The sequence below is a fragment of the Vombatus ursinus genome, unplaced genomic scaffold (assembly GCF_900497805.2).
Source record: "Vombatus ursinus unplaced genomic scaffold, bare-nosed wombat genome assembly UNPS02014807.1, whole genome shotgun sequence".
Taxonomy (NCBI): domain Eukaryota; kingdom Metazoa; phylum Chordata; class Mammalia; order Diprotodontia; family Vombatidae; genus Vombatus; species Vombatus ursinus.
In genome coordinates, this window is record NW_020954585.1 from 25,360,741 (window position 1) to 25,373,825 (window position 13,085).

The 13,085-nt window shown below is 42.2% G+C and overlaps 1 protein-coding gene across 1 annotated transcript in view; it reads left to right on the forward strand.

Annotated features, from left to right (window-relative positions):
• Positions 1-7,890: 7,890 nt before the first annotated feature.
• COMMD10 (COMM domain containing 10) overlaps positions 7,891-13,085 on the forward strand; it is a 202,544-nt gene continuing 197,349 nt past the window's right edge. The window contains exons 1-2 of the mRNA XM_027874902.1: positions 7,891-7,980; positions 10,713-10,803. Of these exons, the coding sequence (XP_027730703.1) occupies positions 7,934-7,980; positions 10,713-10,803 (138 nt within the window). The 5' untranslated portion in view covers positions 7,891-7,933. The remainder of the gene's footprint in view (positions 7,981-10,712; positions 10,804-13,085) is intronic.

The following is a 13,085-nucleotide window of genomic DNA, read 5'->3' on the forward strand; positions in this document are numbered from 1 at the left end:
GTTCAAATCCAGCATCAGACTCTTGACACTCACTAGCTGTGTGACCCCACCCCACCCCCAAAAGTTTCAGGTATGAAATAAATACTAAGAAAATGATTTATATAAATTGAGAGACTTCTTTTGCAAGTCCATGATTCTTGTTAGATAAAGTGGAAAAAAATCTGACTGTGAATAAAACACTTAGGTTATTTCCTCTATACTCAGATTAACAAGAACTCCAATGGTATTATCTGATTACATTAACTGAGGAAAATTAGGCTGTCAGTATAATCTCTGTCTAATGGATTTTTTCCCCCTCTGCTACTTGGCTATCTTTCAAGACTGTCAAGTGTGTCTCATGAATATGTATAAAAGTATCTGGGTGTTTTATTAAGTGTCAAAATCGAAACACATTGTGCCAGCCGCGCCGTGCACTCTCCTCCTATAAGGAGCAGGCTGCCAGAGTCATACTTACCAGTCTTCGGAGCCTACCCGGATAAACACACAGAGACGAGCCGACCAGGAGGTGCCAACACCCGAGCTTTATTCAGAGGCCATCACAGCAAGGCCAAGCAGGAAGGCCAGAGCAAGAGAGCAGGAGCAAAGAGAGAGCGAGCTCTGACCACTACCCGTTCCTTAAGTACCTACTTAGCCCCTCCTCCTCAGCCCGCCTACTAGTCATTGATTGTAGGATCAGATACTGGAAGGGGATGTCTGAGTTTAGCATACGAAGGGAGAGGAAGTGACGCAGGAGGCTAGGACCGGATACAGGAAGGAGGCATCTGGGATTAGTGCGTAGACAAAGGGAGAGTACGTGACCTAGGAAGTCAGGCCCAGATACCGGGAGGAGGCGTCTGGGGTCAGTGCTACACAAAGGGAAAGTATGTGACCCAGGAAGTCAGGAAGGACACGGGAAGGAGGTGTCTGGGGTTGACGTTGCACTTAGGGAGGGGACTAAGCAAAGGGAACTTGTCCTCTGCAGTCCAACTCCCACGTGGCACAGCCCCCTGCCTCAGGAGCACGTGCTCCAGCTACTTCTTTGTATTCTGTTTCTTCCCCAGCTATCACAGCTCCACATAGCACTGCCCACTGCTTCAGGAGCATGAGCTCCGATTACTTCTCTGTATCCAGTTCCCATCCCAGTTCACCACAACTCCGCCTAGCACAGCCCCTGCCTTGGGAGCGTGAGCTCCGGTTACTTCCTAATATCTTGTTCCTACCCCATCTTGCCACAACCTGCACTTGGCAGTAGCCAACATCAGACAGTCCCTCACACACATGATGTGGTTTAGACCTGTATATGCTTTTGTGCTGGTGCAAGTATATGCTCATGTGTGCCCATTTCATCGCTCTAACTAGGAGCCTCAGGAACTTAACCATTGCAGCTTTGTCTCAAGGGAGGAAGTTTACAGGGTACCAAGTAGTACCATCAGACAATATGCTTCAGCAATATAGAAAAACCTCTGAGTAATCCAGGGCATACTTCCTTCCAGGAGGGCCTAGTCGTTCTGCAGCATAGAACCTTGTGGTGCCCTGGGACACCTTCCCCTGGGCCATGATCCAAGGGAACTTTGCTATTTCCTCTTTCTCCACTAGTTATAATTCTACTCCACTCTACTAGTTATAATTCTGGTACACATGAGTTCATACTGATTTCTAGCCTAGGAAGGTCATATCACAAGCCATGTACATAAGCTTTAGTGATAAGCTTTTCCAAGTTTAATATTGAACAATTGAATTTCCTGATCTGTTAAATGAGGTCATTGTTCCTCAAATTCTCAGCATTAGAAAAATAAAATGTTTGAAGAGGCAGCATGGTAGAGTGGAACAAAGGATGGATTAGTGTCATAGGAACTTGGTTTGTAAATCCTTGCTTTGCTACTTATTACCTGTATGTCAAGCAAATTGCTTAATCTTCCTGGGCCTAACTTTCCTCATTTGTAAAGTGAAGGGATTGAACTAGATCAGAGCTTCTTAAACTTTTTCCACTCATGACCCCTTTTCCCATTTTGGCAGAGTTCATTGGCGTCATATGGCCTGAAGGGCACGTGCAACGCAAAGTGTGAATGTTTTGTGTTCAGAACCAAGGCTGCAGTGAAGTTGTGTAATGCAACAGGGGCAAGCGCTGCCAGAAACACCTCGGATTCAATACGTGTTTGATTTTGGATTAAGTTTTGGTCATTGCACATTCAGAAACCTTTTACTTTGCCAATTTTTCGAGACCCCATGTGGGATCTCCACCCACAGTTTAAGAAATGCTGATTAAACTGTAGATCTATGATCCTGTGAGCCATTATGATTTATTTATACTATCTTCTTTTATTAGCTATAACAAATTGCTTTGATGCATTTTTAAAAAATAAGACCTTAAGCTTAGGAAAGCTTCTGTAGTATTGTGAAAGAGCATTGGCTTGGGAGTCATGAATTCTTAGTTCAAGTCCCAGCTCTGTCAGTAACTTGTTGTATGACTTTGGCCAATTCACTACACATCTCTGGATTTCAGTTTCTTCATTTGTAAAACAAGGGGGGTAGATTAAATCACCTCAAAATTCCCTTCTTTCTTGAAAGTTCTGGGATCTCTTTTGCAGATCAAGAACTTTGAATCTGTCTGTGGAGAAACCGACTTCATTTTTCTAATTACTATCTATTATATTTTTACAACGTAAATGCTCCTGAAATGCTACTCAGTTTGTGAAAATAGTAGATTATAACTCTAGAATGGCTTTACCAGTGTTTACATAAAGGTTCTATTCACTATAACTTTTAATATATATAGTCTCCACTTGACATAAAAGCACAAAATGCCACCCTTTCCACTTCAGCACCGAAACAGGAAAAACAGGAAACTAAGTTTCTATAATCATATTAAAGAGGAAGATTGACATGATTGCTTCAATAATTGAAGCTATTTTCATGATTCTAAGGTTGCTTTTGATGAGGGAGATAACCCTTGTGTGAATTTTAAGATTTTTAGTATCTGGCTATCTAGGCACTACCTACTGTTCTATATACTGGAAATCAGATTGGGGGAAAGATGGTTATCCTTCACTATACTTTGTCTATCTTTATATTTTTTGCTTCTGCCACCACCATTCTTTGTTCTGTAGTCATAAAATTGTTGTTGTTCAGTCATTTTTCAGTCATGTTCAGATATTTTTCAGTCATGTATGTATGACTCTTCATGACTTCATTTTGGGTTTTCTTGGCAAAGATACTGGAATGGTTTGCCACTTCATTCTCCAGCCCATTTTACAGATGAGGAAACTGAGGCAAACAGGGTTAAGTGACTTGCCTAAGGGAAGCTAGGTAGCAAAGTGGTTAGAGCACCGGCCCTGGAGTCTGGAGGACCTGAGTTCAAATATAGCCTCAGACACATAACACTCACTAGCTGTGTGACTCTGGGCAAGTCACTTAACCCCAATTGCCCCACTGTAAACAAACAAATGAACAAATAAAGTGACCTGCCTAGTATCTGAGTCTCCTGACTCCAGGACTACACCACCTAGCTGCGCAGTTATAAAATTCTATAACTGGATTTAACTACCTGGTTATGAAGGCAAAAAATAAATTATGGTGGCAGTTTAATTGTAGAAGTGTCTAGAGTAATTTTTCTAGGGGATCTAGGGCAAGGAGACAGAGCTGAGATTCATAGAAGCTGGCTCTTTTTAATCCCTACTTCCCCACCATAGATTTTGTGGAACTTATGCCTAGAATCCATCTTGTTGCTAGATCTTTCTAGCCTCACCCACATTGAGTTGGGGATATAGTCAATATGCCCATGCATCCAAATCTTGGTGGTCCTCTGGTTTTATTTTTATATGAAGGTGAGGACCAATATTAAAGGAGGTGGCCTGGGTTTATGTATCTACTTGTATAAGGAAGCCAGTAGTGGCAGAAATTGGAGTCTATAAAGTGAAAATTTTATGAGACAGGTTTTTTTTTTTCCCAGAAGAGATTGGGAAAGGCATAATTAGCAGTTTGAAAACGATTTCGCTATTTTAGTGCATTGCAAGCTCAATAGCAGTCAGTAGTGTGATGTGGCAGCCAAAAAAGCTAATGTAATTTTGGGCTGAATCGAGAGGCATAGCTTCGAGCTTTCTCTGTACTCTGCCTCAATCAGATCACATCTGGCATATTGTGTCTAGTTCTGGGCATACAGTTTAAGAAGGACATTGTTAGGTTAGAGGGTAACCAGGACAGCAATGAGCTTTGAGTTCATCTTAGATCAAGATTGGCTAAAGAAACTGCAGATACTTAGTCTGGAGAGGAAAAGACTTAGGGGAGACTTGCTAGCTGCCTTCAAAGGTTGTTATGCAAAAGAGGGATTAGATATATTATATTTGACTCCAGATGTTAGCCCCAGGAGCATTGGGTAGAAATTTCGGAGTCCACTGAGGCTTGATATCAGGAAAACTTTCCAACAGTTAAGGCTATCCAAAAGTTGAATGAGTTGCCTGAGGGGATAGTAATTTCTCTCATCGGAGGTCTCCAGGCGGACGGTGGATGGCCACTTTTTAGGTATGTTACTGAGGAGATTCTTTTGGCACATGGGTTTGACTAGATGGTCACTGAAAGCTCTTCCAAATTTAAAATTATGTGACGTTGGCATGTTTAAATTATTTTCTTTTTCATTATGAACCAAACAAACATTTTTATTATCAACAAACATGGACATTTCAGTATACAAAGAATGGAAATCAGTCAACATTTACTAATTGCCTACTATGTGCCAGGCACAGAGCTAAGTGCTGAGGATACAAAAGAGGCAAAAGACAGTTCCTGCCCTCAAGGAACTTACAGTATAATGAGGGAGACAACATGCAAGCAAATATATACAAAGCAAGCTATATTCAGGATAAATATAAACTAATTTTAGAGGGAAGGCACTAAAATGAAAGGGTCTGAGGAAGGCTTCCTGTAGAAGATGGGATTTTGGTTGGTACTTAAAAGGAAGCCAAGGAGGTCAGTAGTCAGAACAGAGGAGGGAAAATGTTCCAGGCATGGGGGACGACCAGAGGAAATGTGGAGCTGAGAGAATATTGTTCATGGACCAACCAGGATGTCTATGTTACTGGATCGAAGAGTATGTGTCTGAGAGTAAGGTATAAGAAGATTCTATATGAAACTGTGAACTTCTGTTACATAGTTTTTGGTTTTAACATGTATATTAAATTTGTGAAAGACATCATGGCATAATAGAGAGTTGATCTCAGAGCTCAGCAGACTTAGGTTCAAATCCTACCTCTGACACATACTGATGTGTGACTGAGCAAGTTATTTGACTTCTCAGTGTCCTGACAGCTCTGTTAAGTTGCAGAGAAGGTGCTGACTAGCATTGTTAGAGGGGATTTCTTTATCTGGGCATTCCCTATAACAATGAAAGCACAGGTCCAGTCCTTATCCCTATCTTAAATTTAATCTGGTAGAAACAAAACTGCCCAGCTTGTCTGGGTCCCCTTCTGAATTTTCCTCTGCTCTCTTTTGCATATTTTTAAAAATGTCTCACTGAAGCTTTTCTTTTTCTTCACATCTTGTTACTACTTACCAGCTCCTCCTTCCCCCTAAGTAGAAGCCCTCCCTTGTAATAAGTGTAATCAAACAAAAAAAAAATAAAAATCAACACAATGGAGCTATCTGAAAATGCAGGTCTTATTCTGTACTTCCAGACCATCATACTGCTGCCAAGACATGGGAAGTATCCATAGTTTTCTGTAGTCATAATTGGTCAACGCATTGATCAGAGTTCTGAAGTCTTTCAAAGCTATTTTCTATTATTGTGCTGTGGCAACTGTAGAAATTGTACTTCTGGTTCTTATCACTTCATTCTGCATCAGCTTATATAAGCCTCTGTTTTTCTGAATGTGTTATATTCATAATTTCTATGACATACTAATATTCAATTACATTAATCTACCAAAATTTGCTCAGCCATTCCCCAAATGATAACCCATTTTGTTTCTAGTTCATTGCTACAACAAAAAAGCTCTGTTGTAAATATTTTTGTATATGAGTCTTTTTTAAACCTCTTTGAGGAATATACCTAATAGTAGTGCTGGGTCTTTGGATATGCTCAGTTTAGTGACAGAATTTTTTTGGCGGAATTATTAGACAACTTCCTGATGTTTCTCCATTTTCTTAACTTACCCTAATAATCTTGGCTTCCAACATTATAATTCCACCAAAACTGCTCTCTCCAAAGTTACTAATGATCTCTTAGTTGCTAAATCCAACAGCCTTTTCTCAATTCTCATTCTTCTTGATCTTTTTTTTGACACTAGTGATCATTCTGTCCTCTCTAGATTTTTGAGATACCGGCTCCTGGTTTTCTTCCTACCTCTCCAACGGTGCCTTATCTGCCTCCTTTGTCGGATCCTCTGGGTCATGCTCAGGGTTCTATCCTGGGCCCTCTTTTTCCTCTCTACTACTTCCCTTGGAGCTTCCCTAGATTTAATTACCATCTCTATGCTGATGATTCAGACAACTACTTATCCTGCCCCAATCTCTCTGTTGACCTTCGTTTCTCATTTCCTGCCTTTCAGACATCTTGAATTGAATGTCCAGTAGACATCTTAAACTCCATATGTCCAAAATAGAACTAATTATCTTTCCTCTAAGCCCCTCCCTCCTACCTAACTATAGAGAGCACCATCCTCCCTGTTCCTCAGGCTTACAACCCAGGAGTCATCCTGGATTTCTTACTATCTCACACTCTCCATATCCAATCTGTTGCCAAGGCCTGTCCATTTCACCTTTGCAACATCTTTCATATCTGGTCCCTTCTCTCCTCTGACTTGCCATTACCCTGGTGCAGGTCCTCATTACTTCACACCTGGATTATTCCAACAGCCTGCTGGTGCCTCTGCCTGCCTCAAGTCTTTCCTCCTTCTGATCCATTCTCTATTTTCGGCTACTAAAATGATTTTCGTAAAGCACAGGTCGGATCATGTCACCCCCCCCCAAAAAAAACCCAAACCAAACCAAACCAAAACAAAAAAAACAAACCCCAAACTCAAAACAAAACTCCAGTGGCTTCCTATAGTCTGCAGGAACAAATACAAAATACTGTTTGGCATTCAAGGTCTTTCACAATTTACCATCCTTCCTATCTTTTCAGTTTTCTGAAATCCTATTTTCCAACATACACTCTTCCATCCAGTGACCCTCGCCTCCTTGCTGTTCCACGAATAAGGCACTCCATCTGTCAGCTCCGGCATTTTCTCCCCATGCCTAGAATTCTCTTCCTCTTCCACCCGAACTACTGACCTCCCTGGCTCCTTTTAAATCCCAATTAAATCCCACCTTCTACAGGAAGCCTTCCACAACTTCTCTTAATTCCTGTGGCTTCCCTCTTATTTATTTTGTATCTATCCTGTATATATCTTGCTTTGTATTTGTTTGCATGTTGTCTTCTCATAGACTGTAATCTCCTTGAGGGCTGAGACCGTCTTTTGCCTAGTTTTGTGTCCCCTTCGCTTAGCACAGTGCGTGGAGCATAGGGTGCTGCTTATTAAATGCTTGTTTACTTCACCACTTACGTCCGACTCAGACCTGGGGTCAGGATTGGAGGTTGAGCAATAATTAGGAATACTTTTCATAGTCCCCAAGACTGACCTCCATACTGTCTACTTGGGATAAAATGATCTGGCCAAGTTCCGGGAATTTCACTACCTGGCCTCCAGGTGATGGATTTTTGACCTGAGATAATTTAGGCGACCCCCGCCCTTTACCCAAAATCGGAGAGGCGGGGGAAGAGAGCAGTAGCCAATCAGCTGCTCAAGGCTGAGGCAGCGGAACCGCCTTGCAGGGCTCCCGGAACAAGGCCGACCAATCCTCGCGGTCCGATTCCCAGCGGAAGGCGGGGATTGGTCCTGCCTGCGTCCCGTCTCTGGCTCTCTATTGGTCCAGCAAGAAGCAGCTGACGGGAGGTGGCCCCCGAGCGTCCGAGTGGAGGAGGATGGCTGCCCCGGCGGGGACCCAGCTGATTCTCCCCGAGACTCCCAGGTAGCCTGTGTACCTGTGCGCTCTGCCGGCTGGGCTGGGAGAACGAGGAGGGCTGAAGAGGGGAGTGCGGGGGTGGTGAGGGTGGGGTGAGTCCAGGGCCTACGGGGGCGGCTCTGCCACTTTCCACTCCGTCTCCTGGGGCGCCCCCCAGCGGGCAGCAGGCACAAAGGCGTGTGCAGGAGGCAGCGGGCACGGGGAATGGGCAGAGAGGAGCGGGCAGCGGGCACGGGGAATGGGCAGTGGGGAGCGGGTAGCGGGCACAGGTAATGGGCAGAGGGGAGCAGGCAGCGGGCACAAGGAATGGGCAGTGGGAAGCGGGCAGCAGGCACAGGGGAGCGGTCAGCGGGCACAGGGGAATGGACAGTGGGCAGAGGGAGTGGGCAGCGGCACGAGGGAGTGGGCAGTGGGGAGCCGGCAGCGGGCACCAGGGAGCGGGCAGAAGGCAGGGGCAGCAGGCAGGGCAGCAGCCTCGGGCTGGGCTTGTTGTGGGGAGTGGAAGGAAGAGCCTGGGGTGGACGTGCGCTGCCGTCTGTTAAGTCAGGAGGAAGTGAGAGGATTGTGCCCTGAGAGGGCATATCTCTTCTCCTGCCCCTCTTTGGCACCCCCATGTAGTCGCTGCCAGTGCCAGGGGCTTTGGCTTCGCCTCTCTGCTCTCATTTACCCTCCCCCCACACCCACCTTCTCGGCCTCATCTCTCAGCCCACACACTTTCGGTAGCTTGTTGTACCTCCACTAACTTGATGAATGAATGAATTAAAAAGCACTTATGAAGTGCTTACCATATACCAGCTGTTATTCGTGGAACCAGCTGGGTGAGGCAGTGGATAAAATGCCAGACTTGGAGTTTGAACACCTGAGTTCGAATCCTGTCTGACATTTATTAGCTTTGTGACCCAGGGCAAGTCACTTGACCTTTCAGTCTCTCTGATCTGTAAAATGAGGATGGTAATAGTACCTACCTTACAGGCTTGTTGTGAGGATCAAATGAAATAATATTTGTAAAACACTTAGCCCAGTACCTGGCACATGGTAGGTGATATATAAATGCTAGCTATTTTTATCTATCTATCTATCTATCTATCTGTCCATCTATCTATCTATTTATCTATTTATCAGCTTATCTCATCTTACAAGATTCAGCCCAATGCTCTGCTGTTCAGGATAAAATGAGTTAACATATATAAAGAACTTTGCAAACCTTAAAATACTATTTAAATGCTAGCAGATATTATTGTTACTATTGTTATTATTGTTATAATTAGTGCTAGGGATTAGAATATAGCAAGATAGCCCCTGCCCTCAATGAGCTTAACATTCAAATAGGGTAGGGGTTCTTTACTTGGGATCTGTTAACTTGTTTTTAAATAAAATTATTGTGATAGCTAATTCAATTTATAAGGTTTCCTTTGTCATTTTATGTATTTTAGTTTGTTATATTTATTATAACATATTGTCAATATATTATTTTGTTATATTTATTATAATATTATTATTGTTATATTTAGTATATGTTATGTTTATTATAAATATTATTCTGAGTCCATAGACTTCACCATACTGCCAAAGGGGTCCATGACACACACGAAAGCGTTAAGAATCCCTGTAATAGGGGAAGACAGTTCATTGAGAGCTGGACTTGGATAACAGCCAACATTCCTGTTTGTTCAAACCCTGTTACCTGGGCAAGTCACTTAACCTTTCAAACCCTCAGTTTCCCAGGCAGGTAGATGGCGCAGTGGATAGAACACTGGCCCTGGATTCAGGAGGACCTCAGTTCAAATCTGGCCTCAGACACATAACACTTACTAGCTGTGTGACCCTGGGCAAGTCACTTAACCCCCATTGCCCAACCAAAAACAAACAAACAAAAAAAACCCCTCAGTTTCCTTGACTTTAAAATGAAGGGGTTGGACTCTATGTCTTCTAAAATCCCTTGCTGTTGTAAATCTGTTATCTTGTGAATGCATATAACTAGAGCTGTATAGTGAAGCATCGCATGGAGGTGACCAGAAAGTAGCTGTGCTGGGCCTAAAGACCTCGAGTAGTGAAGGTTTACCAATCACGAGTCCCTGGTGGTAATGGTGAGAGTCCTCTAAGCATCTTGAGGGCAAGGACTGCACTTGGTTTCCCACCCACCTACCCCTTCTTCTTCTTCTTTTTTTTTTTGAATTGCCAGCACCTTGCACAGTGACATCACATACTGGTCTCTTTACCCAGCATGACTTCAAAATCACTACAATTAAAGCAGGTTTGAAATGCATGGGAATGTTTAGTAACAACAGATGATTTTATTTTGTATAATTTTTTCATTATTTTATTCTTTAGTTCTTTTCTCTGTGCATTTATTATATATTTATTTATATTTATATAATATATTTATTATATATTTATCTATTTTCTTTTTATTGGGAAGTTTTGTGTTGTTGTCACTCACTTTGTGTTACATTGTTATTATACTCCTACCCATAAATTTATGCCGTTACCTAGGCAAAAGTAGTCCAAAGGAAAAAGGGAATTCACCCAACAGGCCTTTTCCATAGAAAACCCTTGAAGTAGGAGTATTTTTGGAATGTTTCTTTAGTATTGTCTTAATGCATACTAATACTAAGTACCTATCTTTAGGGTACCTGGAACATTTGGAAATTATAAAATAGGTTATAGAGTACTGTAACTAATATATTTCTCCTTAAAAATTTTTTAAAAATTAACTCTTTGTTTTTAAATATATGTAGCATGAAAAAAGCAATGTCTCTGGTTAACGCAGTAGATACTGGAAGATTTCCTCGATTGCTCACCCGAATTCTTCAGAAACTTCACTTGAAGGTTTGTATATTTGCTTTTGTCTAACTTGTTACATTTCCATTCCCCTGCACTTTTGATGATATTTTAAATCCAGAGAATTTTTTTATATAGTAGCATTATTCTTCTGTGTAAAAATTGCTTTGTGTGAATTGGTATTTATAATTCCCATGTAGTTTTTGCTCATTCTCTACTTTTGTTCCATGGGTGAAATTGTTTAAGTGGATGGTGTAAATAGAGACAGGAGGTTAGGACTTCTGTGCTCTTTGCAGTAGATTTGCTTTGTCTTAATAGTAAAAAATATTGCTAATTAATGTAAACCATTAGATTTGGCAGTAAGAGATCATTGGTAACTGGAGAGAGGCATTTCAGTTGAATGATAAGGTTGGAAATCAAACTGGAAAGAGTTATGAAGAAAGAGAGGAAAGGAAGTGGAGGTACAGATGGTAGACAGACTTCTCAAAGAGTTTAACAACCAAAGAGAGGAGAAATTTGAGTTGATACCTATTGAGGATAGACAGGTCAAGTGGGAGTTTTTTAAGGATGGAGGAGATATGGGTGTGTTACTAGGCAGTAGGAAAATAGCCAGTAGACAGGGAGAGATTGAAGATTAGTGAAAGAATGGGGGTGATAGAGAGGACAGTCTTTTGGAGATAAGATGGAATGGGATCATGTGATCTAGAAGGGTTTGCTTGGCAAAGAGAAGGACTATCTTTTCATGTGAAAGAGGAATGAAGGAGGAGTTAGTGCTGGAAGGCATCTGAGTGATGTGAGATGAGGAGGAGGGGAAGTCTTGTCAGATGGCCTCAGTTTTTTTCAGTGGAAAGGACAAGATTCTCAGCTGGGAGAATGGGAAAGGTTAGAGGAGGGATACAAAGCTTTGGAAAAGCTCCTGTGTGAAAGGGATAGTGAATTGATGAGGAGGCGTCAAAGGATTGCCTTGCTACAATCAGGGTCCAATTGAGATTATGTGACATAAACTTGTATTGGATTTAGTCAGCATGGGTATGTGATTTTTTTTTCCAACTTTGTTCAGTATCAGGTGAGTTTGAGTGAAAGTAGCAGATGGTAGGAGTAATCCAAGGAGGTCTGGCAAGCCAAAATCGGTGATAGGACAAGGGGACAAAGGACTCAAGAAAACAGAACAGTATGGTTGAACTTGTTCACAAAGATGTTGAGATGGGGAAGTTAGGAGAGTAGCCTATGTAGGGATGATGGCCTAGGAAAGAATTGAGGGGGTTAGGGATTGGAATTTGCCGGGAAGATGAAGGACAGGGTTAGGATATGTAAGGCAGAGGGAGAGGTGAGATGATAACAGATTGTGATCAGATAAGGGAATTTCAGAGTTCATGAATATGGAACATTTTTGGGTATTGGCAAGATCAGGGGTATGATTATCTCTGTGTAGATGAGATGGGAGGAGGAGTAGCTCATGGAAAATGAGCAAATTGAAGTATTTGAAGGTAAGAGTGTTTGAAGAAACGTTGATATATATGTTGAAGTCCTCTAGTGTGAAAGGAAGAGTTTGGGAAGAGAGAAAGACTGTGAATTAGCTACTGGACTCATTGAGGAAAGAGGGATAGTGTTGTGGAGGTCTGTAGATAACAACTGCCAGAATCTTGGTTGGGTAGTAAATATGTATTGAGTGAACCTCAAAAGAGGAGAGGTTATTGAAGTGATGCAGGTAGAGGAAGAGCCTGGAAATGATGGTGGCAAGCAAGGAGAATTCCAACTCCCCCATTTCAGCCAGTGAGTGGGGGTATGAATGCAAACACTGCTGAAAAGGATTGCCGTGGAAGCTTTACCTACCACCAACCCCCTTCAAACCACCCCCTCTACCCCGTGATAGAAGAGATCCAGGTCTCAGTGAGAGCGAGAAGATAGAAGGAGTTGGAAAGGAGAAGGTTTAAGATAAAAGCAAGTTTGTTACCTATGGAACACTTTAAATTTGAAGGTATAGTATGTGAAGGCATATGAGATAAAGCTGTGAAAAGAGACTGGAGCCCGGTTGTGAAAAATGTTGAGTGCCAGGCTAAGGAGTTGGAACATTTTAGAGGGCAGTGGGGAAACCATTGCAGTTTTTTTTATTTGGAGGGTTACATGATCGTAAATATTTTGGAAGATTAAACTGGCGCAGGGATGTGTGATGAATTAGAGTGAGGAAAGACCAGGTACCAGAACACAAGTTAGTTGGGTATTGTCAGAGTTCAGGTAAGAAGTAATGAGGGAACAAACTGGAGTGGTAGTAGTGAATATCAGTAAGACGTGAAGAATGATGTGGTGGTAGCATAGATATGATTGGATTT